Below are 20,687 nucleotides of genomic sequence, written 5' to 3'. Positions count from 1 at the left end.
TCAAATAATTAAATTTTTTATATAATACAGTTAATAAACTCAATTTCCTATCTGCGAAGGTTGATCAATAACTGAATAAGTGAGAAATATTGTGTTAAAATCAACTAAATAAAGATGTAGTTATCAATGGAGAGCTATGTCATTTTATGTCGTAACTATTCGATCAAATAGTTGGTGACCCTACTTTTTTATATTAAAACTTTAATTTCGAGTAAAGCCGTAGCATATTTAAAGTTGTCATAAAGTTTACATGAAAAAATTTTATTTCTTGGCCGAAAATGAGACTAAGCCTGTTTTTTCTTATGAGATTTCACTTTTGATCAAAAAAATAAAATGCTAATAAGACAATTTTAAACATGCTACGGCTTCATCAAAAATTTTAATATGTGACAAAAAGTATACTTGACCAATTGATCAAGTAATTATGGTATGAAGTATGACATAAACCCATAAACGTCATAGAAAACTGAATCCAAATTAGCATAATGGACTGATAATTGTTCATTAAATATATGTGGTAGAATAATATTGTATGCATCTAAGAACACATATATAATTCTGATAAAATGTACCAAACATTAAGGGGATGCTAAAGTGCCCGTCAAACTTGATTGGGATCGATAATGTAGAATCATTCGTGCATATTATTAACAAGATTTCGTATGTATTTTTTTTATAGATTTGGAAATCCTTTTTCAGAATTGAAGTACTCGTATTAATATCATCATATGAACTGGACTTTATACTGAGAATAAAAAAAATTTTTTTAACTACTTTTTTTCTAACCTATATCTGGATTTGCAATTATAAAAAATTAAAGAAGCTAATCTTTTTTTCTGGATTTTTAATCTTAATTTGAATTGCACGATATTGTTCGTATATGTTATCCATAGAGAAATACGGTTTTATTTTGTACATATATATGGTAGATAATAGATTTTGTACATTAAGAGCAAATATTGTCATCAAGTAACAGCTATACGTATCAAAAATAATGTTTTTTTTTTTTTCGTTTTTTATATCAACTCGATCGTATTCCTCTAGATTTCGATGCATACTTTAATTTTCTAAAAGACTTTTACGATTCTATAAAGCTAATTAAAAGATTAGTTTATTTAAAAAATGTCGATAAAACAGACGATTTAGGATCTCTTTAAAGTTATATTTTAGTCTTAATTAAAAACATATTTAACATTTCTCTCTTTGACTAGTAAGTATCGACGAAACCTCTTTAAATTAAAAACATCTTAATTATTATCACATATTACAAAATATTGTAATATTAAATATATATTAAGGTGGTTCTCTGAAAAAATCATTTTCTTAGAAATTTTCTGAAAATTGAACTATATCTTAATGAGACTACGATGCATGCACTCATAAATTTTAGTCATTTAAACGCTTCTTGAAAATTTTTTTGAAAAATTAATATAACGTAAAAAGCTATAGTAGGAATCTTATATTAAAAAATAGGGACTCCTAGCAGTGCCGTTTTCGAGTTACAAGAGATAACAGTTCATGATATAATGAAATCCTCAACGCTCGCGAGCGCGAGAAACATGTCCATTGCGGAGACTTAACAACGTTGTGCTCTGACAAAAGCGAAAGCATTTCTGTCAAGCAGTTTTTTTTCGCGAATCTGTCATTTAAAGTACGTATTTGAAACATATTGCTGACAGATTACGCAACTTGTGCGTCTGCGCAGCTCTCACCACACGTCGCAAGAGTACGACGTTGCCAGCGCTTTCCATCCGCCCGATCATGTTAGTGTTTGTATATATGTACACACTGATGTTACTTTTGTGTGTGACAATCGCTACAAAAAATTTCTTCGCAGGGGGAGAGAAAGGCCTGCACAGAAATGCATGCTGAAGTTCGCTATAATTTTGAACTTTATTGTGCTTACACTTGGAGAACCACCTTAAGTATAGTGTTACAGATTTTAATAATAAACTGTCAAATATTAAGAGAATAAATACCTTAAGGTGGGTGAAAATGATTCAATTTTTATATGAATTTTGTTGAAAAGGAATAGTTTGTCTTACAGTTTTTTAATTTTAGTTATTTATTCTTACTTTTAACTTCGCCCTTCTCGGTGTGGGTGCATTTCGCGAAAGTATTAGAGTAGTAGTATTACGGGCCTGTGCCTTTCCGGGCGAGGTGGCACGGCAAAGCTTCGACGATGTCTTACAATAACTGTTACTTTTAACTATCACAACTTTTTTTTTTATTGTAAAATATTTAAAAATGACAGTGATATGGCACTATTTGTCGGGAAGGTTTTGTGACGTGAATTGTCAAACGGTGTAACTTCTAGCCTCTACTAGAGACTGTGATATGTGCAGAAATATTGGTTTGAAACAAACGACATAAACTTTTTTTATTATTAACTCTCACAAGGTGTGCGTAAACCTAAAAAAGATAAAAAAATTTCAAAATGGAAGAAATCGCACGCTTTTTAAAAAATTGATTTTAAAATGTGTAAAATTTAATTTTTTTTTAAGCGTGTGATTTCTTTAATTTTCAATTTTTTTCACTTTTTTCAGGTTCACGCATACCATATAAATATTAATAATGAAAAATTTTTGTGTATTTTGTTTCAAACCAAAATACAGTAAAAGTTATGCCATTTGACAACACGCGTCACAACCTTTCCGATAAACAATGCCATATCTCCGCCATATTTTTAAATATTTTATAATTAAGGTGGTTCTTGCATTTAGATCAAATGTAGATAGCCCAGAAAAAAGATATTAAATAAAAGGTTAACGTTCCTAGAGTATGTCTGCAAAAGGCCGTAGCCGGATAAGAAGGGGGTAATCTGCCCCCGCACGGATCATGCTCATTTTTTTGCTTTGATTGCTATCAGTGTCACTTATAATTTAGTCAAATATTAGCCCTTTTTATTGAACCATTTTGGTGTAAATAATAAAAATAAAAATTCCGAAAATAATTTATATTTTTTGATCGGCTTAACCGATTTTAATGAAATTTTAATGTTATAGATATTGAAACACATTTATGAAAAATTCGGGAAGGGTTTCTGATGACAGAATGTTTGATTAATTAAAAAAAAATGTTTTTGATTTTTTTTTAGTCTCGATATCCTTCTGGTACAATTACGAGAAATTTTTTGTAGAATCTTGGAACAGTTTTCTACAAGACGTATTTTTTTCAAAACAATATAGTGGGTAGCAGATACCCATAAAAAATAGTTTTTTTATTTTTTAAAAATATGATATGCTTTTGGTACAATCGCGATATTTTTTTTGTAGAATGTTGGGACAGTATTCTATAACACCAAATTTTTTCGAATTAATAAAATCAATGGAAGGTACTTAAAAAAAATTTTTCAATTTTTAAAAATATGATGGTTTTGTACCATTGCCATATTTTTTTGTAGAATTTTTAGACAGTATTCTACAACAAGTAATTTTTACTTAAAATAATAAAATGAAATAATTATAAAAAAATGAACTATAATTTAATTGTATTAAATTAAATGTTTATTAATGATTCTCAAAATAATGAATTACACATACACATTCGTTTACATAATCACTAGCTCTCATACTTTTTTCATTATTTACAATATTTATATGGACGGACTAATCGATAATAGGCGTGATCCCGTTTGTTTTGAATAGTTTACATAAGTGCTAGCCTGGTCTCGGAACTTTTGATAAATATCGTGTTGTGAGTGCGCGACACTCACACAAGCTATACTCGCAATAACGATAAGGGTGTCAAGTGACACCTCGCGAGACGATACCGTCCGGCCTTGCTACCGGACGTTGCACCGGCCTTCACACCGGACATCGCACCGGGCAATATATCCGGTTACTATTTATTTCGCCACCCGAAATCTCCCGATTTCCGGTGAAGTGCGCCTAGCTAGCAATTGCTGGCTAAGCTAGTGCACGGGCCAAAGGCGAGTGACATCCCCTGGTAATAAGCCGAAAAGCGGAGTATATAAACGCCGCGGAAAAAGAACGAGTGGGCTCATTATTAATAATAATAGCGACGAATCCACGTCGCTCGTCGGATCAACGAATTATACTTGATTATCTACCATTCGGGTTTATTAAGGAACTGTAACGTTGGAACAAATATATATACAGGGTGTCCCAGAGCATACTGGTCACTGTTCATAAAAAGGTAGATGGGATCGAGATGAACATAAAAGTTCAATATTGTTGTGGGTTTGGTCTGCTAATAATCGAGATATAAATTTTATAAATTATGCGAATGAGAACCCGCCTTGCGCGCCGAAAGAAGGGCTCGAGCCGCTCGAGCCATAGCACGGCCTACTGTCTCAAGCATTGGCTGCCGGCGGCGGCGGGGGAAAGAAGGAGAAGCGTGGCGTCGTCGCCGTTCCCACGTCTCGCCGCACCGCACCTAAGCTCGCGTCGATGGCTGCTACGCACACTCGCGATTACATAACGAGATTATAAATTATTAATAAAAATAGGACAAATTTAAATCGTCATAAACTTTTGTAAATAAGAAAGTCGAAAGAGAGAAAGCGAGAAAGTTTATGACGATTTAAATTTGTCCTATTTTTATTAATAATTTATAATCTCGTTATGTAATCGCGAGTGTGCGTAGCAGCCATCGACGCGAGCTTAGGTGCGGTGCGGCGAGACGTGGGAACGGCGACGACGCCACGCTTCTCCTTCTTTCCCCCGCCGCCGCCGGCAGCCAATGCTTGACAGTAGGCCGTGCTATGGCTCGAGCGGCTCGAGCCCTTCCTTCGGCGCGCAAGGCGCGCTCTCATTCGCATAATTTATATCTCGATTATTAGCAGACCAAACCCACAACAATATTGAACTTTTATGTTCATCTCGATCCCATCTACCTTTTTATGAACAGTGACCAGTATGCTCTAGGACTCCCTGTATATCTCTCTTATTATAAATTCCCGGCGTTATCTTTTGGAAACCTGATCCCGAGGAGTCATCGGCAGCGATCCCGTACCGTGTCCCGACACGAGGGATACAATAATCGTCTGTAGGATAAATAATAGATAATGGCAGCAACGTGCAAACAGCAGCCAACTGTTCTTCGTTCATTGGCGCACTCACAAAAGTATCTTTTTTATCCCTGATTGACCAATACTATCAGGAGTGTATTTAATAAAGCATCGATACACTTTCTTAGATATGTGACGGGACCTTACTTGAAGCTTCAGTATATTAGATTGGTCTTTGAGGAACTGCAAACTACTATCTTCATTTTAAGTTTTCTCAGTGAGAAAATTCCTTTGAGAAAAAGTTTGAGAAAAATCCTTACGGAATAATTAATTTAAATGTGTGCTGATTTTTACATACTAAATCATTCATATTTTTCACTAACAATAGTTGCCTTTGTAACTTCAAAATACATAAACCACATTAAACGTTGTGATAGTTAAAAGTAACAATAAATAATACCTAAAGTCTCAAAAATGTAAGACAAACCATTCTCTTTCAAAAAAATTCATAAAAATTGATTTATTTTTATCCACCTAAAGATATTTCCCCCCTTAAGCGAATAAGAAGCCACTACAAGATCTTCTTGTAGAAATTATATTGTATTAATTAGCGTAACAAAAATTAATGATTCAATCTGTTATCAGATCATTCTCAATATTATGCACAAAAATAAAAATATAATGCGTAGATTACATAGATTTAATATCAATGTTATTAGGAGCATGGTCTATCATTCATGTGGAGTAGTATATTGTCAGTAGTTTTTGTAACGGTTCGTATTGAATCGAAGCATCGGATCTAGTAAGGTTCATCCCTTCAGGATCTCCATAAAGGGATCTTAAAGGCGTTTGTTTTATCAACATTTTTTAAAAAAACTTTCTTTTTAATTAGCTTTATAGAATAGCAAAAGTCTTATAGAATTAAAGTACGCACAAAAATCTAGAAGAAAACGGTCGATTTCATATAAAAAACGAAAAAAATTTACTTTTGTACATTTTGATGACAATATTTGCTTAACCCTCAGGATACGAACTATATTGAAAAAAGTTACGATTAGTAGGAAACTTGGGTTAACGTAACCCAAGGTCCGTCGACGAACCTAAGTAAGATGGCGCTAAGTAAGGTCTTCGCATGGTCAGCCATTGATGGTCCATTGATTTGCATTACTGCGCGTCGTAACACGGGTCATATCTGTAGTTGTTACTGTATGTGTATTTCTTTTGGTGTGTGTGCGTGTGCGTGCCTGCGTGCGTGCGTGTGTGTGTAAATTACAGCATTTGAATTTATGGGTTATCGTCATTTTCGGTCCAAATAGCTTGAAACGAATGCGAAAATCTTACTTAGCGCCATCTGTCCATCGACGATGGTCCATTGACCTTGACATAACCCACAAATTTTCGGTTCAGATTTCCGAATAAATTTAATCAATTTCAACATTTTTTTTCGAGAAAAAAATGTTTTTTTTCCGAAAGAAAAAAGACCCAAAATTATGATCCAATATAATGATCTTGTTAAAAGTCGAAGATATTAAAAGAAGAGATTTTTTAGAAGAATGAGAAAGGAACGAAAAACTTTCGTAAAAATTTGCTTTTTTTTCAAACGCCCGTATTTATTAAAAAAAGAATAATAAAATTGGTGATCAATGGAAAACTGAAAAAGTGAACCTTAAGGTGGTTCTTGCATTTAGATCAAATATAGATAGTCCAGAAAAGAAGTCATTAAATGAAAGATTAACGATTCTAGCATGTATGCAAAATTTCAGACTTGTTTACCATTTGGTTCCGGAGATATATGTTCGAAAACTTTGCCAATTTTACATGGTGATAATAGGGAAAGAAGAATCAAATTGCACATTCATGGAATGTGTTCATACTTCCCGACTAGATAGAACGAATATAAGACTGTTTGATGCAATAAAAAATTCTAAAGAAACTGACACTAAACTAATTAACCGTATCGTATATAAATAAAACGAAATTTTTGACATATTTTCGGCAACTCACGTCACGAAAGTCATGGCGAGCGTTCTGAATAGCTGCTTGGCAACGTCGCACGCGTCAACTGACCCACAAGGCACATGTCCTACATTTTTGTGTCCTACTATTCTTCGTTTCATTTCGGAATGACCTTTGTGTCAAGGCTGTTCGCTCAGGTTTACACGCACTAACAGTTTGGTTATGACGCTCACCAGACGCTCCGGCGACCAAATCGCGACGTTGCCAAATACATGGTTTCAACTCAAGTCAAATTTGTAATACCGCTCTGATATTTTCAGTTTATAGCGATGGATGGTTCATTGAGAAAAAACCTTTCGGAATAATTAATTTAAATGTATGCTAATTTTTACATACTAAATTATTCATATTTTTCATTCTCAATCTAATAACAATAGTTGCCTTTGTGACTTCAAAGTACTGCAAGAACTATCTTAAGAATCTATAGTCAGATTTTTATTCTGTTCTGAAACTATACTTATTTGGCAGTATAAAAATGTGATTTTTCGATATTTCTGATGTAATAACTGAAATAAGGAATAACGTGAAATACTCACATTTTTTTATATAAACTAGAACAACACAGGCGCGCGCTATTTAATTTTTTACTTTTTAAAAATAACAATTGCAATAATAATTATATAAATAAATAATTATATACAAAAAGAAAGGAAAAAGAAATAGAGAGAGAGAGAGAGAAAGCATACTTACATACATTAATTTATTATCTAATTTTCTTTCTTCTTTAAAAATATTATACACATAAAAAAAAAGGAAATACAATATACACAACATACATAAACCTTCTTTAAAGTAATATAATTGACACTGAAATGTAACGAAATGTTGTCAGCTCTGACTCTTCTTCTTGTTTTTTTTTTCTTTAATTAGCATTAGAGATTGACGACATAGTTTGAAAAACAAAATTACAATTAAATGTTAATAAATTATTAAATACTTTGACATTATATGTGTACCTTTCCATATAAAATGAGATCAACATCTTTTGCAAAAATCAATACAGAAAACTAACTTTCGAAAATCTTTTGTTCGAGTAAGATACTTCACAATGTACAAAAAAAAGGTACAATTGTTAATAAATTATTAAATACTTTGACATTACATGTATCTTTCTATATAAAATAAGATCAACATTTTTTTTAACTTTATATACATTAATTAATTAACTATTATTGCTAGTTATAAAATAATATTGTGACATATGCATGCACACGTACGCGTGCACATATAGAAATTAATAAATTAAAAAAATAACCAAATAAAAAATAATCAATAGAGAAAACTAACTTTCGAAAATCTTTCGTTTGAAAATACTCCACAGTGTACACACGCACGGATGCACGCACTCCCCCCCCCCCCCTCTCTCTCTCTCTCTCTCTCTCTCTCTCTCTCTCTCTCTCTCTCTCTCTCTCTCTCGGTTTCTCCCGGTCTCTCTCCGTCTCTCTTCGTCTCTCTCGGTCTCTCCCCGTCTCCCGGTCTATCCCCGTCTCCCGGTCTCTCCCGTCCTCTCCCGTTTCTCCCTGTCTCTCCCGGTCTCTCCCCGTTTCTCCCCGTCTCGATCCGTCTCTCCCGGTCTCTTTCCGTCTCTCCCCGTCTCTCCCGTTTTCTCTCCGTCTCTCCCGGTCTCTCTCGGTCTCTCCCTGTCGCTCCCGGTCTCTCCCCGTCTCTCCCGGTTTCTCCCCGTCTCTCCCCGGTCTCTCCCCGTTTCTCCTCGTCTCTCCCCGTCTCTCCCGGTATAGATAACCATTTATACAAATTTGACAGCTGTCAAAATTCAATCGCAATGATTACTCTCGCAACACAAAGTAAGCGTAACGAGAGAACCAATCGGCATCGCGGAAAAGCGACAACAATACTTCGAGAGATGTGAGTATCGATGCCCTTTTTTAGAAAGGATACTTGAAAATGTTTTAATAATTTAAAGTAACAAAAAATAAAAAAACAAAAATGTTTTTGTTTTATTTTTAAATTTAATTTAAAGCAACAAATAACATTTTTTTGCTTACTTATTTCGCATTAAGGCCGGTATTCATAGTCGGGTCTTATATTTAAAGATTATCTTAAGTACTGTCTTAACATGCCATCATACAGTCGTAGTAGCATTTTAAGACATTGCTTTAGACGATCTTGAAATAAGATTTGACTGTCAATACCGGCTTAAATGATATTTTGCATTGAACTTAACGAAAAAACAGTTAAAATCATTTTTATGCGAAATTTTATTTTAATACAGCAATTTTGTGACGTTTCGTACGAATTGGGTGAAAAATACCCGAGCAAAGAACTTTGACGAGTTGCTTTTACTTGGACACAGTACAATTGGACACAGTGCAAATGGACACAAAATAATGTACACGTTTCAAATGGACACGGTTTATTTCGACACAGAAATTTTGTACACAGGAAAAATAAATTCCTGACAAATTACAATTTAAACACGATAAAAATGTACACCGTGCAATTGGATACGTAAAATTTGTACACTGCAAACTTATACACTGCAAAGTTGTACACCACAAACTTGTACATCGCAAACTTCTACACCACAAAGTTGTACACCGCAAATTCGTACACTGCAAATTTGTACACCGCAAACTTGTACACCGCAAAGTTGTACACTGCAAAATTGTACAGTTTTACATGGAAAGTCGCAAACCCATGTAGTGCAGAGAATGGTTTGCACACACACACGCACGCACGCACGCACACACACACAAGGAGGGCCTTCGGCGCTAAACCATGTTGTACATTGCAAACAAAGTGAAGTTGTGTTTCCAGATTTCCAATACAATATATACTGTGTACAACTTTGCAGTGTACAACTTTGCGGTGTACAAGTTTGCGGTGACAAGTTTGCAGTGTACAACTTTGCAGTGTACAACTTTTACGTGTCTAAATGAACGGTGTACAATTTTACGGTGTATAACTTTACGGTGTATAACTTGGCGGTGTACAACTTTGCGGTGTACAAATTTTACGTGTCCAATTGCACGGTGTACATTTTTATCGTGTCCAAATTGTAATTTGTCCAGAATTTTATTTTTCATGTGTACAAAATTACTGTGTCGAAATGAACCGTGCCCATTTGAAACGTGTACATTATTTTGTGTCCATTTGCACTGTGTCCAATTGTACTGTGTCCAACCATTTCCTTTCAAACAAGGATTTAAAAAAAAAATTAGCTATTTTAACTTTTTATAATTGCAAATACAGATACGGAATGATAAAAAGAATAGTCTGAAAAAATTTGTTTTTATTTTCTGTATAATGTCCAATTTATAGACTGATAATGGCTGCGTTCAGCGGAGGATGCAGCAGTGGAACTGTTATAAGATTCTTCAACACAATTGGTTCTTGCTTTTATTTCCTGTTGGAACTAAATGTATAAACCAATCATATAAAAGAATTTTACAACAATTCCACTACATTCTCCCTTGAGTGTAGCCATTAATAGACGTATTTTAATTTTAAAAAAGAATTTTCAACTCTATAAAAGAAATACGTACGAAATTGTGTGTAATGATGTGTACGAATGACTGTACATTATCGACTCCGATCAAGTTTGACACTTTAGCATTCCCTCTTGTGGGAGATAGAATAATGTGAAAGATAATTTAGATATCTGCCAGTAGGACCAATCACATATAATCTTGTTATCATTAACAATAGTGAGTTCCAAGAAATTGATGTTATTGGTTGTATTAGTTTCTGTTATAAAATTAAATGTTATTATAGATACAAAATTACCTAATGCATATCTACAAGTTTTTAATTTCCGTAATTATAGCCTGAAGATCAAGCTTTGGTACCAATTCCTTCTCCCCCTACTTTCTTCCATTCTCCTCTCCTCTATCATTTCCTTGCTCATCACTTTGTTCCTACGCTTTAACATCCTTATTATTCGTATACTATGGTTTTGTCTTTCTTTTGTACTAAAAAATGTAATTTTGTTGTAAATTTAAATTTAAATTTATTGTAAAATGTAAATTTTTTAGTTAATCGTTAAAATGTAATTTTATGTTTATCATGCGTGATTATGTTGTATTATGACAGTAATGTTGATCATCCGTGATTACCGTTGATTAGAGTAATATTCTCACAAATAAGTCGCGCAAATTTTAACCGCAAAACATCAACAATTTTAAATTTAATTTGACACGCCTTACTGAATCCGACGTTCCGGTTCAATACAAATCGTTAAAAAAACCACTGACAATGTACTACCCCACATAACAAACGACCACGCACTTAATAAGATCAAAAAAGATATTAAATACATGTAACCTGTGCATCATGTTCTAGTTTTTGTACATATTGAGAATAATCTTATAATAGATCGAAATGCTTATTGTAATGCTAATACAAATATAATTTCGAGATTCAAAGACAGAAAGATCCTGTAATAATAGCTCATCAGTCTCCATATTCGCTTAATATTTGATAAATATATATTATAATATTGCTGCAAGTGTACTGCTGCAATAAATATTCTCACAAAGCGAACATTTTACCATTACTTTCACAAAATTATTGCAATGTTGCAATAAAATATTTCTATAAGATATTTCTGCAATATTTTTGAACAGTATAGGACATGTCTTCAATACTTATTATTTACATTTTATAAAAGATATTGTTACAGGGTTTACCAGCAAAAAACAGGAAAACTTAGAATTTTTAGAGAATTAATTTTTATTCTCTAAAATTGTTGATTTTTATGTTACTAATGGATTAGGCATTTGTCAAAACGAAATTATGTACAATATTAATTCTCACTATGCACTAGGATTCGAGTAATCAAATTCCATAAAAACTATATTGTTATTTTCAAGTCGTATAACTTGAAAAGTAGTTAAGTAAAACATATTTAATCCCTTAAGGACCGATGATAAAGATTTTTTCCATTTAGGACTTGGCCCAAAAAACTGGAAAAAAGCAAATCTTTGCCATGAAACATTTTGCTATACTTAAGTTTAGTCGCATTCCAAATAACGAACAAGGGTTTTTCTAGATGTTTTAAAACTCGCTGAACACGATCCTACATCAGTTTTTTCGTTTTTCACATCCCAAACAAAGTACAGTAACTAAAAAAATAAACTTTTTTCAATTTTTCATGAATTTCTGCCATGAAGCATATAACCATTTTGAGGCCCAGGAAATTTGAAAATAACCATTTCCGTTTTTGAGGAACTATTTACATTAGCGAGTTTGATGACCTTAAAATATGTTGTCAAGGTCATTATTCTGAACTTTTCCCCATACATGTTACCACCGCTCAGGGTAAAGGTACAGAAAACGCGCGGAGTTGGTGAAATCCCTCCTCCTACATCCCTGCATTAATATTTATAATATCCTATCTCCATTTGTTTTCACATTGTTCTGTGCCACGGAGAGGATTATCTGCTTTAACCAAAAATATTCTTATTTATATTTGGTTAAAGTAAAAAATATATTCCCTGCTTCAATCAAAAGTTTCGCCTCTTGCTTTTGGTCACTCAGGACATTGACCTTGACATGTTATGGCCAAGGTCATCGGAGTTACCTCTCCCATACGGAATAATTTTCATATATCGTATTTATTAAACTTTTGTTAATAACTTTTTGTGTACAACTAAAAAACTAAGGCCGAGCGACGGTATCATATATAGGGAAAAGTTGTTTAGAATAATAACCTTAACAACATATTTGAAGGTCATCAAACTCAGTGAGGAATCGTTAATGTAAATAACTACCGTTTTTTGTACTATAAATACGAATTAGAGAGTGGCTTTCACTTGAACACAGTGCAGATGGACACGTTTCAAATGGACAAAATAATGTACATCGTACAACCGTGGCCCCACACACACACATACACGCACGCGCGCGCGCGCGCGCGCGCACACACACACACACACACACACACACGAGTGCCGGAGTCCTTCGATCTTCCCTTCCGCACCCACCCCGCCGGTAAAGGTGTTCTAAACAGTAGGATATAGAAATATATAGTATACAACTTAACGATTATAGAGCTTATCCTAATGAAGAGACCTTGGTGTGTTGTGACGCCCGCGGGGAAAATCGACAGAGAGGTGGATATATTCTGTCTCTTCCTGTGGAGGGGAGGGGGGAACAGGTCCGTAACTATACAATATCAGGCCCGATTCTCGAATTCGTACGAAAAAAATTCCCTAATAGCAAAATGCTAGCAGATTGCGAGCAGATTGGCAGCAAATTCAATCAGATACCCATTGCAGATCCATAGCATTCTGTGTCCGCATTAAGCTCAGGATTTGTCGACAAAGCCTGCTGGCATGGCATGCCAGTAGATTGATTGCAGAAACCGAGCAGGATTTGCTGACATAACCCTGACGACAGATTGGCAGCAGAAATCAAACAGAGCCTGCTAACATGCTATGCCAGCAAATTGGTAGCAGAAACCGAGCAGGATCTGCTGACATAATCTGACAGCAGATTGGCAGCAGAAATCAAGCAGATATCTAAAAGATTTCTTAAATCGGATATCTTTTAAGTGCAACTAGAAATAAAAAAATAAAATGAAAATTTTATTTTTTTAAAATTATTTTTATTAACAGTACATACTAAATTTAGGACAAATTTTTATTAATTAATTAAATTTAAATTATTATATTTTATTCTTACTTGCGCTGGTTTTGAACCCGGGACCTTAGGATGACGAACCTTGTACTCTATCTGCTACGCCAATTTGGCTCATCGACATGGGTACTTGTTATTGTCTACATATACCAATATGTTATAAACTGACACAATTATATTATTTTTTATAAAAGCAATTAAATTTTGCAAAACATATTAAAAATAAATAGCATTAATTTATTTACTTATTAATTTCATTGTTAAATTTATCTTTTTCCATAATAATTTTATGGAAATTGCGATCTATTTAGCATTAATACTTTGAAGCGTTCAAATAGTTAAATTAGATGGTTAACTATATAGATCATATATTCTAAGAAAAATTAATTGTACATCTATTATCCTGTTTTTGTTCAGTACATGATGAATTTAGATTTTGTGCATTTTTTTGTGCGCAGTAATTGTAGACAAACCGTAATTTTTGAAAACATTATCTTTATGATAATTTTTTTAAATATCAAATGGATTTCTCATTCAGGATGTTATAATGTTGTCTGATTTCTGCTACGACGCGCATGGACGGCTCAAAAATCGGACAGCATTGTGTGATATCTTTATTTTATGAGACATTAAGCTGATATCATTTAGCTGATGTCATAAGGATAACATTTTTAAGAAACTTAAATGAAACTCTTCAATAAGATATCTCAAAGACCTCTCTTAGATATCTCTGATAAATGTTACCATTTTGACATCATTTCCAAGATATCTAAATGTTTTCTTTAAAAAGTTCTCTTAAAGTTTTCTGACAAGCGTATTGTCTGGGCTTTTTTAATTTATCTGAAATTCTTTTATCTGTATTATTTTCTAGTGGTTGCCGATATTATACATATACTTTAAACTTATGTATAATACAAGTAACCAATAGGAAATAATATAGATAAAAGAACTTCAGATAAATTTAAAAAATATAGCTGCCTAATACTTTTGGCCAAGCCTGTATACATACATATATTTCTATATAATTAGGGATCGTAAGGAAATAAAATTATTATAATTGTCAATACATTTTTAATAAGAGTTTAGGCATCATTTTTGTTATTTCAAATTTACCGTTATCGCGCGGTAGCCCAATACAATAAAGTACTTAATCTTTCAATACAATGTATATCGGCGAGAGAACAATTAAACTCTTATTAAAAATGTATTGACAATTAATAATAATTTTATTTCCTTACGATCCCTAATATATTAGAAATATATGTATGTATACAGGATTGGCCAAAAGTATTAGACAATAATATAATTTAATTTCTCAATAATTTCTACTGCCGCAACCTTTTTTCTTACGTTTTTCTCTATAGAAACATATTAATGCAAGTTTTAAATTGGCATTTAAATGGTAATTAAGATTATAAAGTAATTAACGGACATGCTTGACACTGGCGTTTCGAGAGATTGCGTGGCCACACGTGACGTCAGCGTCAACCAGAAAAAAATTCAAATTTCTCAACTTTAAGTGTCAAAGCTTGATATTAATTGGATAAATATGGGTTATTAACTAAATAACCTTTTAAAATGGATTCTGGAAATGAAATAAAAAATTCTGAAAATGTAAATTAGTTTAATTGCAAGTTATTATATTACTCTATTTGGTATAATACGAGTGAATTTTTTTGTGTAGGATTTTATGTGATGATTTATGTTTTATTATGATTATGTTTAATATAAAATACACTCCGCATCAAAATTAGGGGATCACTTTTAATTTACCCAAAAATACCCAAAATTAAAACTTACATAACTTCGCGGGAAATGGTCGTAGAAAGAAAAATAAAAAAGCATTTTGAAGCTTGAAACCTCAGTTATAAGACACATTAAACCGTTTGAACTAAAAACAATTTGCCTCAAATAGATGGCGCTTTGAACATAACTGTGAAAAAATTTCAAAAAATACTCAACTTTAAAATCGTACATGGACATTAAAAAATTTTTTTGAAAATTTTTATTACAGCTAATTTAAAGCTTAAAGTCTCCTCTTTGAAATGGTTTTTTTTAATTTATCCTACGATTTTTTTCCGCCGAGTTATTCCACTTTCAAATAAACCATGCATTTTCGACACTTTCTCTAAAAAATATTCATATGCCGCAGGCATTAAATGACTAAATTATCCAAGGGATGTACTAGGAGTAGGGGTGTGTGTGTGTGTGTATGTATGTGTGTGTGTGGGTGGGTGGGTAAGTGAGTGTGTGTGTGGGGGGCAGTGTGGATCCTGCTCTCGGCGTCACCCAGATCAACGACGTGGCAGGACTCTGATCCCGTGTGTGTGTGTGTGTGTGTGTGTGTGCGTGCGTGCGTGCGTGCGTGCGTGCGTGCGTGCGTGCGTGCGTGCGTGCGTGCGTGCGTGCGTGCGTGCGTGCGTGCGTGCGTGCGTGCGTGCGTGCGTGCGTGCGTGCGTGTGTGTGTGTGGTTGAACTTACTGTTCAGAAACGAGTGTTGCCACCTCTTTGCCGAATAACTTCCTGACATCGAACTCGCATATTGATGCAGCGACGTATATCGTCTTGAGAAATTTCACGCCAAATTTGTTGAAGGGCGGCAGTTAATTCTTCCAAGTTTGTTGGTTGTACTTCAAGACTTCTCAGACTACGTCCCAAACATGTTCGATCGGATTTAGGTCCGGACTCATGGCAGGATAATTAAGAAGCGGAATGTTGTTGTCTCTAAAGAAACGAAGAGTATGCTGAGCAATATGTGGACGGGCATTATCTTGCATAAAAATAAATTCTTGCCCCATAATATGCCGCATTGGTAATACGTAAGGATGCAATATTTCGTCGACATATCGTTGTGCAGTAAGTCCTGGTGGCGGCACTATGACGAGTTCTGTACGATGGAAGCTTGAAATACCCGCCCAAACCATTACAGAACCTCCGTGAAATGCTCTTACTGGAACCATGTGGCGTTGCTAGTATCGTTCTCCTCGTCGTCGCCAAATGCGTACACGTCGATCATTGCCATAAAAACAAAATCGCGATTCGTCAGTGAATAATACGCGATTCCACTGTCTTGGACTCCATTCCACATGTGTGCGTGCATATCGTAAGCGCGCACGACGATGATTTAAAGTCAACGCTGGTGCTGGAGCACGTTGACGTGACCGCAATCCAGTGTCCCTTAGGCGTCTTCTAATGGTAGACACACTGAGATTCCCATAGACTTCTCTAAATTGATCTCTGACTTGCCTTGCTGTGACCACTGGATTGTCCACAACGAAACGAACTATTGCTCTGTCGGTTCTTTGATCTGTTACACGTCTACGGCCTTGGCCTTGACGTCTTCAAAAATCGTTGGTTTCCCGATAACGTGACCATGTACGACTTATCACTGACTGACTAACACCTAAACGTCTTGCAACATAACGTTGACTGTTATCTTCTTGTAGAAGAGTAACAATCTGAACTGCTTGCATTTCCGTAAGGCATTTTCGAAAATGCATTAACCGTGATAACACTTCGCTTTATTAAAGCTCGAATCAGAAATTGAAAAACCTGGTGCTACAAAATACTGCTTAATGGAATGGATTTTCTTTAATCAGAAATTGAGAAACCCGGTTCTACAAAATACTGCTTAATGAAATGGATTTTCTTTAATCAGAAATTGAGAAACCCGGTTCTACAAAATACTGCTTAATGAAATGGATTTTCTTTAATCAGAAATTGAGAAAATATCCGTTCCATTAAGCAGTATTTTGTAGCACCAGGTTTTTCAATTTCTGATTCGAGCTTTAATAAAGCGAAGTGTTATCACGGTTAATGCATTTTCGAAAATGCCTTACGGAAATGCAAACAGTTCAGATTGTTACTCTTCTACAAGAAGATAACAGTCAACGTTATGTTGCAAGACGTTTAGGTGTTAGTCAGTCAGTGATAAGTCGTACATGGTCACGTTATCGGGAAACCAACGATTTTCGAAGACGTTAAGGCCAAGGCCGTAGACGTGTAACAGATCAAAGAACCGACAGAGCAATAGTTCGTTTCGTTGTGGACAATCCAGTGGTCACAGCAAGGCAAGTCAGAGATCAATTTAGAGAAGTCTATGGGAATCTCAGTGTGTCTACCATTAGAAGACGCCTAAGGGACACTGGATTGCGGTCACGTCAACGTGCTCCAGCACCAGCGTTGACTTTAAATCATCGTCGTGCGCGCTTACGATATGCACGCACACATGTGGAATGGAGTCCAAGACAGTGGAATCGCGTATTATTCACTGACGAATCGCGATTTTGTTTTTATGGCAATGATCGACGTGTACGCATTTGGCGACGACGAGGAGAACGATACTAGCAACGCCACATGGTTCCAGTAAGAGCATTTCACGGAGGTTCTGTAATGGTTTGGGCGGGTATTTCAAGCTTCCATCGTACAGAACTCGTCATAGTGCCGCCACCAGGACTTACTGCACAACGATATGTCGACGAAATATTGCATCCTTACGTATTACCAATGCGGCATATTATGGGGCAAGAATTTATTTTTATGCAAGATAATGCCCGTCCACATATTGCTCAGCATACTCTTCGTTTCTTTAGAGACAACAACATTCCGCTTCTTAATTATCCTGCCATGAGTCCGGACCTAAATCCGATCGAACATGTTTGGGACGTAGTCTGAGAAGTCTTGAAGTACAACCAACAAACTTGGAAGAATTAACTGCCGCCCTTCAACAAATTTGGCGTGAAATTTCTCAAGACGATATACGTCGCTGCATCAATATGCGAGTTCGATGTCAGGAAGTTATTCGGCAAAGAGGTGGCAACACTCGTTTCTGAACAGTAAGTTCAACCACACACACACACACACACACACGCACGCACGCACGCACGCACGCACACACACACACACACACACACACGGGATCAGAGTCCTGCCACGTCGTTGATCTGGGTAACGCCGAGAGCAGGATCCACACTGCCCCCCACACACACACTCACTTACCCACCCACCCACCCACCCACCCACACACACACACACACATACATACACACACACACACCCCTACTCCTAGTACATCCCTTGGATAATTTAGTCATTTAATGCCTGCGGCATATAAATATTTTTCAGAGAAAGTGTCGAAAATGCATGGTTTATTTGAAAGTGGAATAACTCGGCGGAAAAAAATCGTAGGATAAATTAAAAAAAACCATTTCAAAGAGGAGACTTTAAGCTTTAAATTAGCTGTAATAAAAATTTTCAAAAAAATTTTTTAATGTCCATGTACGATTTTAAAGTTGAGTATTTTTTGAAATTTTTTTACAGTTATGTTCAAAGCGCCATCTATTTGAGGCAAATTGTTTTTAGTTCAAACGGTTTAATGTGTCTTATAACTGAGGTTTCAAGCTTCAAAATGCTTTGTTATTTTTCTTTCTACGACCATTTCCCGCGAAGTTATGTAAGTTTTAATTTTGGGTATTTTTGGGTAGATTAAAAGTGATCCCCTAATTTTGATGCGGAGTGTATTTATAGTTTAAGTTTAAAAAATAACATAAAATATAAAATGCCTATGTATGTATATTGTATAATATACAATAAAATGTAAAATATTTTTAGTTCAAAAAATGACATGAAATATGAAACGACATTGTGCTTGACATTGAATCTAATAAACACATAATACATAATATAATCATTCTAAAAATTTTATTAATTTTTTAAACATTGAAAACATGCGGCCCCCAACTTAATACAAAATAGATCATGTGGGCCGTAATATCATATGAGTTTGACATGCCTGCTTTAGAGGAAAAAAAATAAAATAATGTAAAAAAACTAGACAATTCAATAATTTTTTTAAATTAAAGTTGGCCATTTTTAAGGATTTACATTGTAAACGACGTAAACAATGACTGCGTTCCGGCAAGACACTGCTACTGTAGCTACAGTCTTATGCGCGGGCTGCACCGAACCGACAGGTTCGTGCAAGTCAATATTCACATTCGCATTCGCATTCGCGCTGGGTAATTTCATCTCTCATGGTAAAAAGTTGGGACAGCCGTTAAAATTCATCCATGTATATACAGGATGAGTTTTAATGGCTGTCCCAACTTTTTACCATGAGAGATGAAATTACCGACTGCAATCGTAGTACACACATGTACGACACATGCATGTGCAAATGCCGTACATGTATGTAATAAGATTGCAATCGGTAATTCCATCTCTCATGGGCTGCGTTCGGAAATGTCACTCGAGTGCTCTCGGGTATCATTCTATCTTTGTTTTACATAGAACGAACAAGGATAGAATGATACCCGAGAGCACTCACCCCTGTATATATACTCGTTGTTGCTCGTGCTTCGTCGCGCTTCTTCCCTTCCATCGCCGGCAGCCAATGCTTGACACAGTGAGTGCTATAGCTCGAGCGGCTTGGCGTTTTTCTTCGGCGCGCTCTCATTTGTACAATTTGAAAAATTAATATCTCGGCTATCATTAGAGATATCCAAAAACTATGATAAACTTTTATGTTCATCTTGATCCCGTCTATCTTTCCATGAAGACTTTCATACCTTATGCATAATACCCCGTATATATCTTTCAAATTCTATTCTTTTAATAAGTTAAATTCGTGTTATTAAAAATCATTATATACTATATTTAATTTACATTTTATAAGACAAATACTAAATTCACATTTAAAAAATTTAAAACCTATTTTCTAGATATATCAAGTAATTAGAGACATGCCGATAATATCAGTCGATTTAACACTGGAGAGTTCCTGGGACAGTAACCTTAAGAAAAGGATAACATTAAAGTCCGATAATGATGATTCTATAGCTGTTCAGAAAAACGAGGATTATACATTAACTATTGGGCTGAAAAGAACCAACAATTCCAGAACTTTAAAAGTACATTGTCCGATGTTTCTAAAAGGAAAGAATGAGAGCTGGTTCTTGATATTGGGCGATATTCAAAATAGAGAATTGTGGGCTCTAAAGAGGGTATCCAGTATAAATAATCAGCAGAGTTATCATCAAATGCAATTTACCGCACCTAACAGCTTAGGTAAATTTGCCACCTTATTTATAACGTGTGTCTC

General features: G+C 34.9%; 1 protein-coding gene across 6 annotated transcripts in view; it reads left to right on the top strand.

The window, feature by feature from the left end:
* Positions 1-20,687, top strand: part of LOC105833264 (activating signal cointegrator 1 complex subunit 3) — a 122,977-nt gene that overhangs the window by 101,918 nt on the left and 372 nt on the right. For all 6 annotated transcript variants that reach the window (XM_036288342.1, XM_036288343.1, XM_036288341.1 and 3 more), the window contains one exon: positions 20,308-20,653. In XM_036288342.1, coding sequence (XP_036144235.1) covers positions 20,308-20,653 — 346 coding nt within the window. The remainder of the gene's footprint in view (positions 1-20,307; positions 20,654-20,687) is intronic.

Source organism: Monomorium pharaonis, chromosome 6 (assembly GCF_013373865.1).
Source record: "Monomorium pharaonis isolate MP-MQ-018 chromosome 6, ASM1337386v2, whole genome shotgun sequence".
In the NCBI taxonomy this organism is placed as follows: Eukaryota; Metazoa; Arthropoda; class Insecta; order Hymenoptera; family Formicidae; genus Monomorium; species Monomorium pharaonis.
This window is presented reverse-complemented; position numbering and strand designations above follow the sequence as displayed.